The sequence below is a fragment of the Apteryx rowi genome, unplaced genomic scaffold (genome assembly GCF_003343035.1).
Source record: "Apteryx rowi isolate R43461 unplaced genomic scaffold, aptRow1 scaffold_223, whole genome shotgun sequence".
NCBI lineage: Eukaryota > Metazoa > Chordata > Aves > Apterygiformes > Apterygidae > Apteryx > Apteryx rowi.
Window position 1 is genome coordinate 634,695 of NW_020448564.1, and position 13,853 is coordinate 648,547.

The 13,853-nt window shown below is 42.5% G+C and overlaps 1 protein-coding gene across 2 annotated transcripts in view; it reads left to right on the plus strand.

Annotated features, from left to right (window-relative positions):
• The window catches only part of FAM83F (family with sequence similarity 83 member F), a 29,952-nt gene extending 16,468 nt beyond the window's left edge, over nt 1-13,484 (plus strand). For both annotated transcript variants that reach the window (XM_026065000.1, XM_026065001.1), the window contains 3 exons: nt 351-472; nt 1,062-1,774; nt 6,746-13,484. In XM_026065000.1, the coding sequence (XP_025920785.1) occupies nt 351-472; nt 1,062-1,774; nt 6,746-6,810 (900 nt within the window). In that variant the 3' untranslated portion in view covers nt 6,811-13,484. The remainder of the gene's footprint in view (nt 1-350; nt 473-1,061; nt 1,775-6,745) is intronic.
• Nucleotides 13,485-13,853: the final 369 nt, after the last annotated feature.

Here is a 13,853-nt window from a genome sequence, read left to right on the forward strand (position 1 = left end):
GCAACACAAGACTGGACATGGAGGATTATTCGATTTTGAAAGCATTGTCTTGCCAGAGGGCTAAGATGAATAGCTAAGAGAGCAGGCAGAGTTACAAAGAAACTGACCTGTTAGACAGGGCTATAAATTGATGGAGGGAAGTGACTTGTACAGACAGGGGCTGACAACAGGGCCTTGGGTGCTGTGCTTTCCTTCCTGCAACCCTTCTGATTTCTGGTGGCTGATATAAAATGAGCTGTAGTCCCAGATGTAGTGAGATAATGTGAGTGACATATTAAGACTTGGAGCTGGCAATTATCTAATTCTCTGCCCTATTTATTGTGACATTTTGTCTTTTACCTCCCTGCTAGAACATCCGTATACGTTCTGTGACAGGAGTTGGGTTCTACATGCCAGCAGGGAAGATCAGAGGTACACTGGCATCTCGATTCCTCATGGTGGATGGTGAAAAAGTGGCCACAGGATCCTACAGGTGGGTTGCTCTTGCTTAAGGCAGAGCTACATTCTTCATATACAGAATAACTTGTGGCTTTGCTAGAGAGTCTTCCTCCCATGTCATTCCCTTTCTTATCCCAGCCTTTATAATCTTTTGGCACCTGTAGCAATCAGAGTGGGACAACAGAGAAGGTGGCACAGAGCACAGGCTGCTCCCAGGAGAAGAGAACTTGCCCATGCTAATGGTCCGTTTCAGTGTGCTAGAAATCCTTCCACTCTGCACCAGGTGGTGGCCAGCAAGGACTCCCCACCAGCCACAGTGGTCAGTTCTCTGCAGTGAGATTTTGAGTCTGGAGACTCCTCCCATTGATGCAGTATTGCTTTTTTAAAAGGATAAAGTGTTCTTCAGAGTTGCAGGGCCTTTGTTCCACATCTGGTCTGCATGCCTAATAAAGAACAGTAATAAAGAATTTCAGGTATCTATCCTGACCCAGGCTGGCAAGGACATATGGACAAAAGGTACAATGCTATGCATTGCCCCATAGTAAGTGTTTTAGATATTGTTAGGTGGACTGGGTCAAGTAGGCACCCAAAAATCTAATGTCAGTTCTGTTTCCTCCTCTTAGCTTCACGTGGAGTTCATCCCATGTTGACAGAAACATCCTGCTAGTATTGACAGGACAGCATGTGGAGATGTTTGACATTGAGTTTCGTGAGCTCTATGCCATTTCAGAGGAAGTTAATTTCTACAAAGAACTAGGTATTGCTAATCCGTTCCTTTCTGGAGCTGGTACACCAGGCCTTCATTCCTCCACTGTGGCTCGGAAGATCATCAACCCCAAGTATGGTTTAGTGGCAGGGGCAACCCGTGGTGATATGATGCTCTGGGCTTCACRCCACAGGCAGGAAAACCAGGGGAATTTGGAAAAGGAGGAAACAAGTGAGTCAAAGAAACGGTTGAATCAGTTCCTGAATGACTTAATCACATTGGAGCAAGAGCTCCCAGAGATTGAGCCACCTCTGGAGAACCTGAACAAGTTGAATCGGAGTCCTCAGAAACTGTTCTGCCGGCTCCATGTGGACTTGAAAAATAAATCCAAATCTAGAGAATCTATTCGTGACATGAAGAAAGAAGATGCACAGCCCAGCTCAAAGCAAGGAAAACGTTTTGCCAGTGGGCTTTTCAGTCGCAAGGCCAAACGGTCTCCAGGCTCAAGCATTGAGGCCAATTCTTTTGCCAGTGAAGGACATTCAGGAGAAGACCTTGGGAACACGAAACTGGAATATGAACACCTCAGCATAGGTCATGCTAGTGTTCGGAGTACTGAAGGCATCTCAGGTAAAACCTCTCCCATCAGCACTTCTGTGCTTCTCTGCTTCTGTGGTCTTACGCTGTCCCTTGTTCTGAGCCTGGTTGATTGGTGCAAAAATGTTCAACATAGGCACCTGTGAGTAGATCCTGTCATCATCTCTGTATTAAAATGACCAGGATCAAAGAAGAGTAAAAGCTGTATCAAATGAAGCATAATTCTGAGGCAACTTAATGGCAGTCTCATTGTAAGATTGGTATTTCTCATGTAAATGTTTTCTGATATTTGGCAGCAAGCAGGTATTGGGCAAACAGAGGGAAAGGTGAATGTCTCCTTCTGAAAAACAGGTTGTGTGCACAGTTCTTGAAATGATGTTAAAGTGCACTGCCCTAATAAATGRCAGAAGTATATTCAGTGTCTTAGTGGCTGACAGGGTGCAGACGGATTTCCAGTGTAACCCCTCCTTTCCTCATTTGGGTTTAGTTGGCTGGATTTACTGTGACAAGGTTACTAGTGTAGAAGAAAAGAAAGCATGTTTTCATATTGAGGTGAGGGGCGAAGGAGTGGAGGAGAGGGTGGATGCCTTTTTAGTTTGCTTCTTTATCTMCTAAAATGGGGGACAGGGTCATGAAAAGAAAAGCTATGGAGAGCTACTAGATCTCAGCCTTCCATTCTTTTCTAATGCATGATTGATATTTTCACTATGTTCTTCCAAGGTTTCATCTGGTTCAAGACACAAGTGATAAAGATTTCCCCCAGTTTATGGTTTAATAACTAACTTGCCAAGGTTTTAGATGTTTTGTCAGACTGAAGTAAATCTATGGACTATTCAGCTTGGTTGTCTCCCTCTCTCAGTTAGCTGTGCTTGCTGCCAAAGCATCCTGCTCCAACAGGAAAATAAACTAGTTCAGGGGAGAACATTTCTTCTCAGTATGTCTAGCCAGGGACCGTTCTGTGCTCTGATGAATGTGAAATGCAGGAGTAGAACAACTGAATTCCCTTGAGACTGCCATGTTGTGAGATGGAAAGACACTCTCCAGAGACCAAAAAAAGGCAAAGTATTGGGAAAGTCAAAAATAGTGATTGATTTGATTCTTAGAAATATTTCTGCCTGAATGAAAGGCAGACTTAAAACTGCCAAATCAGCATGAAAGGCACTGTAACAAGGCATGGATGATTAATTTAAGACCACAGCAGACCCATTTTAGGATGTGTGACTGGCATTTGGGGAGGCGGGAGCAAACCCTGCTCTTTGTCCTCTCTCCAAATCTCTTTATATCCTCAGCACAGACATTATGTACTGCTGGACCCCATTTCTGAGAGCCAGGAAAAATGAAGTCCATAAAGACCTATGGGGAGATGTATGGGCATCTCTTCTTGGAGGAATGGACTGGAGGGCTTGCACTACCCTCTAGTGACAGAACTAGAGAATTGTGTAATCTCTGATTTGTGATTTGTTTCTCTAAAGAAGCACTTTATAATATCAGAGACTCCCTATGTTTTTCACTCTCAGCTCTTTTAAAGCAGACAGCATGCCATTCCCACATGTCATGGTGAAGTTATACCCAGATTAAGGCATGAAGCAGATTGATTTATCCAGTTGTACAATGGGGCACTGAGCCCATTTGGGGCACTGCACAGGCTAGGACAGCAGGGATATCCTGTTCCTTTTAACATGATGGAGCTATGCCAGACAGCCTGGTGCTTGGTCTGGGCCATTTCCACCAAGAAACCATCACTGTATTTTGTTCAGGTTTCATTTATTTCATTGCTAGTTCCTGGGGGCTGGCACCTCTTTTAATAAAGGGGAATGTAGAATTGAGAACTTGGGACACCCAGTGTGGTTCCAAGCAAGACAGCCTCAAAACTGGAAGTGCAGGGAAGCAGCTGAGGTCCAGCACACCAGCCTTCCTACTATGCTCTTCCTAACCTGGAAAGTCTTTCCAAGGAGTCAGTGCAAATATTTTTTGGTTTTACGCAAATGTGAAAATGCTTGTTTGCAGTGACAATGGGAGACCCTACAGCTTTTGTAGAGTGGGGCAAGTAGGCTTAGGTCATCTGGTGTAAAACACTGGAGAAATATGACCACTTGTGTGTTGCTTTTGAATTTGAACCACTATTCTTTCCAAGCTTCTCTAGTCTAGTAGTCCGAAAGTGACATTTGAACAGAGATGGCAGACGAAACATTATTGAGACAGAAATTTATGGGCAAGAGGAAAAAATTATTTACCATGTAGCATCCTGTGGCTGCTTGGTCAGTAGCACATGCTTCTTTAGGACTTAATAAAAAATTCTTCAGCATGGGTATGGAGTAGAGTTCCAGCTGCAAGATAAAAACAGGAGGCACAAGCTGGCTTTAAGCAGGCCTAATGAAAACTGATGCTGTGCTACTCTGGGCTTGAGAAGTGGAACAGAACAGAAGTGGAAATGAAGGCTAGSAGGAAGGGGGAGATGGTACTTGGTATGCAGTCAGGCTAGGATGCAATTATTCAGAGCTTCACAGTTTGAAATAGCTGCCCTTACCTTTTATAAAGATTAAACAGCACACTTAAGCCCTGTGGGCCTGTCTGTGCACACATCCTCCAAAGTCACTATTAATTCTGTAGTACCACAGAGACACATCCCACCTTGCAAATGCATAGAAAGACCAGATCCACACCCCACGTAGCTGGCAGAGTAATTGAAAGACATTATTCAAGCAGGCTAAAGGTCAGGTTCAATCTTGTAAGAGCAAATGGTGATGAAGAGAATCAGCACTGGGAAGGGAAGCAATAGAAGTGCATTCAGTGGCAGAGTCTGAAAACCTGGGTATTTACATGGTACAGGATGATACCTACAAGTCAGAAATGGAAGCATGGAAAACATGAGGGCTGCAGACACCTCCAAACAAAATAATGTCCTGAACTAAGTGCCTAAATTAACGTTCTGGGGTGTTGTCCTAGCACAGTGCATGGAGACTGTGTTTTGTCTGACAAGGTGTTCTTAAGCCACATCATCAAATTGACACAATTCTTGAATTTCACTGTTGTCTGTGAGGGGTGCAACAGCAGCAGCTCTGCACCTGACAAGAATCGTGTTAATTTTATGCTGCTGCTGGGCAGACTCTGATCAGCAAAGATACTGACATCTGCGTGCAGTTTCTGGGAAATACTGCAAGGGTCTGAAAGCTGTATGCCTTTGGAAGGCACTGGCTTTTTGTTTTGGTTTCTCCCTTGCAAGCTGCAGTCAAAGTGGGCTGGTTCAGGAGAGTCTGCTATGCTGAGTTTCTCTGTAGATCAGGCCTTCACTCCTTGTGAGTGTTAGCTGCAGAACACATACTTTCTAGTGGGGTTTTCAGTTTCTCTTCTAGGTGCTTCTTGCAACAAGAAAGGGGATTTACACTGGGCACTGCAATACCACCAAAAAACCTGCTTGGGTATCATTAGTGCTTTTGAGCCGAAGTGGGATCGCGGGCAAGTAGCAAATGGAATTTTCAGCCCTTGTTATAAAGAGAGAAATGTCTTTCAGTACATACAAGGAGAGTGTCTGCTCTAACTGTAGCAGGGTCTGTAAAAAAAGGCCAGAAGATAAGAGTAGGAGAAGTGGGCAGAATAAAGGAGTTGGGAACTGAGATTAAGCAGAGGAGGAGTATGGAAGCTTCTGAAAAGTAAACGCGAGGGTCTTGAATGTGATACAGACAGGGAGGGCAATGGGGGCAGTGAGAAGATAGGAGTAATGACAAGCTTGGTAGTAATATGCAGAATGGATCAAGGGGGGAACAGGCAGCAGAATAAAATGCCACAGAGAGGTGTGGGGAGGCGGCACTATCATACAGAACAGCCACAAAAGTGAGGGTAGGTTGCAATGCAGCCTCCCACATGGATGTCAAGAAGTTGCAGTGTTGAAGAAAGTGCAGAGGAGCAGGGGAAGAGGAGAGAGGTCTTATCTTCCCCATCATCTACACATGAGGAAAACTTTGACCAAATGCCTATAAACAAGAGTAACAAGAAAAATGCTTCAGTCATGGTTCAGAGGTGGTGCCTGGGCTGAACTCATCTCAACTTCTCTGCAAGGTCAAGGCTTTTCATTAGCATGTCACCATGACCTCTGGCATCTCTCCCTCCAAATTCTCACTCTCTACTGACCACTGGCTCTAACTGCTTGGGGGATGTATACATACCTTCCATACATGAGTGGGGTCTGTCCTTCTTTGGAGTGACTGCAAGCCATGCAGCAACCCCTCTTAGTACATACTACTGTGGGCTATATGCTGTATAAGCCTTGTTGAGCTCAGAGCACAGCAGAACTCACTTACTTGCAAAAGTTTACGCAAACACGCTTTAGTACAGTGCTTAAAAAAAAATATGCTGGGGCCTCTAGAGCAATGTCTGATTGTAATGAGGGAGATCAGACAGCAGCACAGGCATTGAAAAGTACAAATATTGGGAAGCAGAAGCAATCTATGGAGGGAACAATGAAAAAAACTATGAAGATAAAAAATTGTGGCAGTGTACTATGTTACTTAACTGAGAGACCCTGAGGCCTCAGGACTTTTCTGCAACAAAAATGGTAGAAATACTGCCACTTCAGATGTTTAAAACTGGACTTGATAAAAAGCTCTGTGGAGAATGTGTGTGGGGATCAGATGGATGAGATGACCCAATAGTCTTTCTTTTCAGCCCTTACTCTTTGGCAGACCTCCCACCCAAGTCTTGGCCAGACTAGTTTTCAGTGCCAACTGGGACCTGAGAATACCACTGTTCAAGCTGGGCTGGGTATAGGCCAGAGCCTGGAAAACACTTCTCCAATGGTTTTCTCCACTGCATACTATGACTTTGCTCTTATTTTAGTGTCTCTTCTTTCCACAAAAGTAGGAAATAAAACCCCCAAAGAATGCAGAGTAATGTAGGTCTAACACAAGGTGTATAATAACTGATGAGAGAGGACTGAGTGTGAGTCAAAACTTTATCCATATCTAATTTATTTAACATTAACCTTATTTTAACCTCTTTTTATTCCAGGTAACCCGGGTCCAAACTCCACTATGAGCGATAAAAACAAACAACCTACCTGTGTATTATCTTGACTGAGAAGGATTGTTTGGAGAACTGAAGACTGAACAAGCTGGAACATTCAACTGTTGACTGATTTTGAACTTACAGCAATGTCCTCACACAGTGGTCTGTCAAGCCACTGCATGGTCCTGGATGCACCTGGCACCCCCAGTTAAAGCACATTTACTGGGTGAAGCATAGATTTTGGATGGTCGGTCCCTTAAGTGAGGGCTAGCGATGAATGTATTAATCCATATGTGTGTGCGCATACATATTTTATATATAAATACAACTGTGATGACTGGGTCTCAGAGCTTGCTCTGTGTCCAGATAAGTGCAGATTTTCTGACTTACTTGTGCTGCTACTTCAGTCTGTCTAGCCACAGACTCAGAATCACTGTGTTGCATTGTTTACTCTACTGCATTGCAGAAATGTCCTGGTCTGACTGGCTGGAAGGCTAAGTCCATTTGAAGTGGCAAATTCTGGGTGAAATGGTGATGTTCACAGACAGCATAGCAATTCTGTGCCCTCAAGGAGTTTTCCTGTAGATTCCTGTTGTCATTTATCCACGCAGAAATGAGTGGTTAGGGGAGAAGGGCTTGGCTCGAAGAGGCCAAGAGATTAGTATCCTAACTGTTTGTTTCATGTCATAAAAATAGCAGTTGAACAAAGTGATTTTGCAATAATCTATTAAAGAGAAGAACTGGAATGGAGGGGGTTGTTTAACCTGCTGTTGAGACTGGGCCTCACGTGTAGGAAAAATGCTTTGTAAGCGGGCCGAGGCAGATCTGGGAGCAGTAATGCGGCCTTCGATGGCTGTTATAAAACACTCTTTGTTGCTAATTCAGTGACACTTTGCCATTCATGGAAACTGAATGATTAAAGGGGCACATCTTCAAGGCTGAAAAGAAGCAGCAGAGGAAACAGACAAGCTTTTCAAGTATTCCTTTTTTTTTTCTTTTGTTTTTGAAGTTAACCTTTCCAAATTCTAAAACATGCCAAAATCAAGGGCTTTGATCCATAAGAATAGCCACATGCAATCAGACCAAAGGCCATCTAATCTGGTATCCTCTCTCTGAGGACAGCCAGTAACAGGTGAGCACAGAAGCATAAAAATAAAGCTTGTATACAGAGGTCTTTCCCTGACACTGTTCCAGCAGTCTTTGGACTCTCTGAACTGGCAGTTCCTTCTGGACCTAGCCTTAATGAATACGCTTAGTCCCTTTTTAAAAATCCTTCTGTACTTTTGGCCTCCACAATGTTCTGTAGCAATGAACCCTGAGTTCATTGTGTGGTATGAAAAAGAACTGTCTTTCAGCTGTTTTAATTGCCTGCTTGATGGTTTCATTGAGTGACCCTAATTCTTCCACTGTCAGATGTACCAAATGACCACCCCAATTCCTTGTCTCCTTGTCACTTGTGATTTTATAGACCTATATCACATATGTCCTCAGTCCTCACTTTTTCCAAGTTACAGGTTCATGGTATATTTAGTCTTTCGTTATATGGGACCTGTTTGTCACCTCTGTTTATCCTCTTGTTCATTGGCCCTTTTCCAGTTCTACCCACTAATAGAGTGGGGAAACAGGTTGTTTTTGTTTCTTCAGTATGTGGATTGATATTCCACTCTGCTTTCTTGCCATCTAAATTACATACTCTGCTGTCATAAACAATCCCTCGTGTGATATATATGAAAAATAAATCCTAATGGTAAGTAGTCACTTGAAAACTAACATACCTACTTGTCAGAAAATTGTATGGAGATCAGAAAAACACAGGTTTAGTTTTCTTTTGTTTTAAGAGCCATCATTTCCTTGTACATGGAATCCACAGCAAAGATGACTGCTCCACCGCCAACACAGAATAAGCTGTTCCAAAGACTCTTCCAGGTGCTAGGTTACAGCAGTTGTTGCTACACTGAAGCAGCTGCCTGTAGTTGATGATAAAATGTGATTTATTGATTAAGTAACTGCCTTTCCTGGGAGTGTATTTTACTCGAATGGCAAGCATGTTTGCTTCACTCTGAGATCACCCAGTAGAACTTCCTGAGACCCTAAAAAGCCAAAGGTAATGTGCCCTTTGTTAAACATGCTCATCCTCATTTGATAGGTATTCAGAGTCAACTAAATGCTTGCTACTCTATATAGGTATTCTGTATAGCCTTCTGGGAACAGGCTGTAGTTTTACAGCTAGGTCTGTCAGCTCTTACTACAAGCAGTGTTTCATAAAATTGCTCCTGGTAATGGGAGAGAAGAGGTTTTGGAAAGCACACTGGACACACATCTGGACATAGAAGTAACTTAATACATGAGTTATCCTGTTGGCTCCTGGAGGACTGCTCATGTGCCTAAAACTACTTGCCGAATGTTTGCAAAATTGTCTGAAATAGCTTATTTTTGCTGTACTTCTATTATTCTCCAGATGTTTGGGAGATTTTTTTTTCTCCTTGTACTTATTTCACTCTGTTAGCAAAGATCAGAGATAAATTTATCAGGCCAATGTTTTTCCACTTTTTGTTCTAATAAGAATATTGTCATCTGATGCTTCCCTGTTCTCCCAGACTTTTTAAATATTTATTTTTTAATTGTGCAATAGGTTAATTAACTAATTAGTACCCTGTTGATGTATATGGTCAAGTTTTCCAGGAAGTCCTTTATCTCTGTGTATTTATGTCTTTGTTGCTTCATCTTGGATGGAATGACTTAACAGAAAGCCTGAGAGGCTGATTTCACTTGCTCTTCATTTCATTCTGTGCTTGCTTATTAATGCATTTTACTTTCTCTGTGTTATGACAGATGTGAAAGCACTTTTCTTTACCCTTGCCAGATAACAGGTTCTCCTTTTCAGTGCAAGTCTCATACCTGTTTGTCTTCTATTTTGTTGCTACGCCAGTTCCTAAAGGGTAGTGTTCATTTGTTATTTTTAAATCCCTCCTCCTTTTTTTTGGAAGTCACGGGAGTTGAGTCTCATGCCATGACTCCAGGGTCTAGTGGAATTCCTTAGGCTTGTTACATGTTGTTAAATTACTTAATTTTTAAAAAACAAACCTGCTTTTTTGCATGATATGTATCTATTCCTTAAACTCAGCGGGACTCTTTGGGGACACACACAGCTTCGCGGATCCAGAATGGATGTTTCAGACTCTGGTGAAACCTGTTCTTCACCGCCGATAAGATCAGCTGAACTTGGACCAGTTGGCTGCTCTTATGGCAACAGCTCTGGGCTGAGTGAGGTGATTGGGTTTATTTTGACTAGTTTTGCTCGCTGTGGTTCTTGAGGAGCGCTGGAAACCTGAAGCTGTGACCTGTAAAATGAGTCTCTATTGCTCTGCCAGATAAAATGTGGTTGACGGTGCTGGGGGGCAGAGGGGCAAGGAGCAATGGTTATGGATTCTGTTGAAAGTCTGCTAACGGAGGCCAAAGGCACAGCAGTACCTACAGCAGTCTTCAAATAAGCTGTCATTTGGTCCTTGCTCCAGAAGCAGGAAGGATGGGAAATATATTTCTTGTTCTGTTACTATTTTAAAGAAGAAGATTAGCTCTCTTTGGAGTTTTCTGACCCTGGATCCCTCTTCTCTGGATCTTATCTACCCTTTGGCTCCTCAGCCTAAGTTTGCTGCTCTTTGTGGCATACCATGGGGCCTATGTTTGCAGTCCTGGTTTTGGACAGAGGGTAACAAAGCTGGGGCTTGAGGCTCTTTCTTTCTGGTGTGAAACAGGGAGAGGTTCTGAATGAGCTTTTTGGCTGAATGCATGCCTTCTGGGTTTCTTTTGGTATGAATTTGTATATTTAACGTGTATGTGTCCAGTGAATCACGCCAGAGGCCTTTTCTAAGTCAAATAAATAAACTCTTTACTATGTTAAATTCAGATAGTTTGTTCATTAGTGTCACTTCTAATTTGTCAGCTGCAGTTCCTGGATTGTTGTGATTTTCTGTCAAGAACCTGTACTGCCTGGATTAAAGCAGGTTTCAATGTAACGCACGAACATCTTCAACCGATGTTTGGCTCTGCTTGTTACCAGATGTGTGGGCAGCTAAATTCTCCACAAGTACAGTGTCCTGTGGCTTTGAGTACCTCGAGAGAGACTCTAATTCATTCCTGCTTTCTCATTTCTGGAGTAGGCTGTAGCAGATGTCCACTTCAGTTTCTCTTTGTTTTTTCATTTTTCACAACTGCTCTCTCTGTGGCTGAACTAGATCTTGCTACAGCTATAAATGCACCTAAGTGCCACCTCCCTTTCCCTTTCCATCTTTCCTACATAATTTGTACCCATCAGTAATGACATTTCATTTATGAGATTCAATCCCTCTGCTGCATTTCAGTTTTACCTGGTACAATGTAATCCTTGACATTTAAGTAACTCCTCAGCTCTTGTTTCTCATGCTCCCTTTGTTTGTACATACAAAGGCCTTTTTTTTTAATTCCTGACCATGTTTCAGAATAAATTCAACCTCTGTTTTACTTTTGGGCATTAAGGTACATGAAAAAGTATTCATGGTAAACAAAATCTTCTCCTTTCTTTCTCTGTTTAAAATCCATGTACCAACTGCATCCACGCTATTTAAGAGAAGTCGGTTTAATTCAAGCACATTTCACAGGGCTTGTCAGGGCCCAATAGATCTTGAGCCACTTTCTATAGAATATTAGCACTGCCATCCTCATATCTCTTTTCTTCTTCTGCACTTGTTTTACGGATATTCTCCAAGAAAATAAGATAAATTTGTCTTTCCCCCTTCTTTGTTGCTACTTTAATATTACACTTGCCTCTTGTTTCTTGACACTTTGGTATACACTCTTGCAAAATAAGGGAACAGTCCAGGAACGAATGACCTCTTTGTGTCCCTAGACCTTATGTCCAATGTCTGTAGCTGCTGAAGGAATGCAAATTTGAGAAACTTCAATAACAAGAATGGCTTAGGAAAAGCGCAAGCAGTGACTGGAAGAAGCACCTGGAAAAGAGACCTACAGATGTAGATGAAGCCATAAGACCTTTATGCCTGCAGCAAGGCTGGCAGATGTTTACCTAACTCTTTGCACAACACTTATTTCTGATGTTTGTTGCAAGTTTGGGCATGTGTGCTTGTGGAAGCTAGGGTACAAAAAACACAGCATAATATACAGCACCTGAGCTATTCCATTCTAGCTCCTTATGCAGGCCATGCTTTTTGGCAAGACAGGGAAGTAAGGGAGAGTGAGAAGTGTCTGACACAAGAACTTAGGGCAGAGTAACTAGTGTATCCTAAACTCAGAACATAATTTCCCAACATCTCACGTTTTGGAGATGTTTCTAATCCTGCTCCTCTCCCTTTYCAGCCAGTCTGCCTGCAATATCAGTTTCTGCCTTTTCATTTGACTTGTGGGATTTTGCTTTGGTTTTCTAAAACAGCCCTTCTGTCTGTCTCAGGTAGAAAGCAGCAACTTCTAGATGATGGGGAGTGCTGAGAACCATAATTTTATAGACAGTGAATGTGTGAAATTACACATAACCAGGAAAACACAGCCAGCAGTATTTGTACAGAAAAGCCGGTGAAGCACAGAAGCAAACTAAAACAGATTTGAATAACGAGGACAGAAATGTAGAACATAAAAATGAAAGCTGATTTCCTTTTTAATACGTATACATACAGTAGCATAGCGAACAATCAGGGAGGTCAGGTCAAAGATACTTTCCTTCTGTGAGTATTGACTGTATTCAGGGGTCTTTTGCCTTTTTCTATTTATTTAAAGCAAAAAAGCTTATACTGAATAGTGAACTTCATCCCAATGTGCAAGGAAGAAAAGCACATTGTGCCCCCGAGTTGTGGACTGATCAGCAATTTGCATGGGCTTGGCGGTAGATTTGGCACATGCCCACTGTGGACTGAATGAACACTGGTGTTTCTTCAGCTAATGGACTTACCAAACTGGAGGGGCTCTTACAAAATGGATACTGCTTTCTGCAGTCACACCAACAGCCAGGATGAAGCACATACCAAGGCTCCCTAACCTCTGTGCTTTGGCAGACCTTAGAAGGTGACCTAACCAGCACAGTACTCCCAAGCCAAGGGCTAAGACTTAAAATAATTAAATGAACACTAGAAAGTGGGGTGACAAAGGAATAGGAACCCTTCAGTGAGATCTGTATCCTTGTGATATGGCTGGTGGAAAATACTCGTCTATGCTTCCCCTCAACCGGCTACAGACTAAAAGCAAGATGTGGTATGGGGGGAAAACTTGAGCCCACAAGAGAGCAGGCTGCTTGCTCCAGAGCCAGATCCTACACCAAGCAGAAATAGCAAAGGCTGTGTGTTGCATGCCAGCGGGGTGTGTGGGATAGGAATGTTCGTTGTCTGTATCTGCAGAGCTGCAGCAGTCCAGGTCTGGGGTTTTGCGCAGTTAAGATTGTGAAGTATATGAATTTTATACTTGAGTGTTTATGCCCCTTAACAAGCATTTGTGTCTGAAGTTCACCTGGGACACAAGAGAAGCTTAAGTGCTGCTGCTTGGTTACGAAGGGCAAAACTATACTTGGCCCTTCTTGCAATGTTTGGTGAGTGTTCTGCTAAAGAAATGCAGGGGCTATTTTATTATTATGCTTTGGCTTTTCTGAAACTTCAATATAAGAGGAAGCAATAAGGAACTTTCAGGCAGCTGTAATCTAACTTACTTCTCTGGAGGGGACACTTCCAGAAAGAAAGATAATTAAAAGGAAAAGCCAGCTCCCTGAGAAATTACAATATATTTGGTGAAACTCAGTGTGAAATCTCAAAGTGGAGATGCTAGACAACCTTGGGAAAAGGGCATTTATTTCAAGTGTTTGAAAAGAAAAGCTATTTAAACTTTGAAAGAACTATTGGTTTTATTGTTGCAATATTTATGATCCTCTCTTTATAGGTCACGCAACCATTTCCTTAGTTATCCTTAATGTCCTACCAGAAATTCTTTCCTTTGGCTGGCAGTCCGCTTGTGCTGAGCACTTGCACTGCAGAAACGGAAAATAGCAAATCTAAACAAAGTGGGATCATTTATAGCCATCTTGCTAAGTGCATAACACATCTGYAGAAGGATCGGTTGCTCTGATTTAGCATGGCCA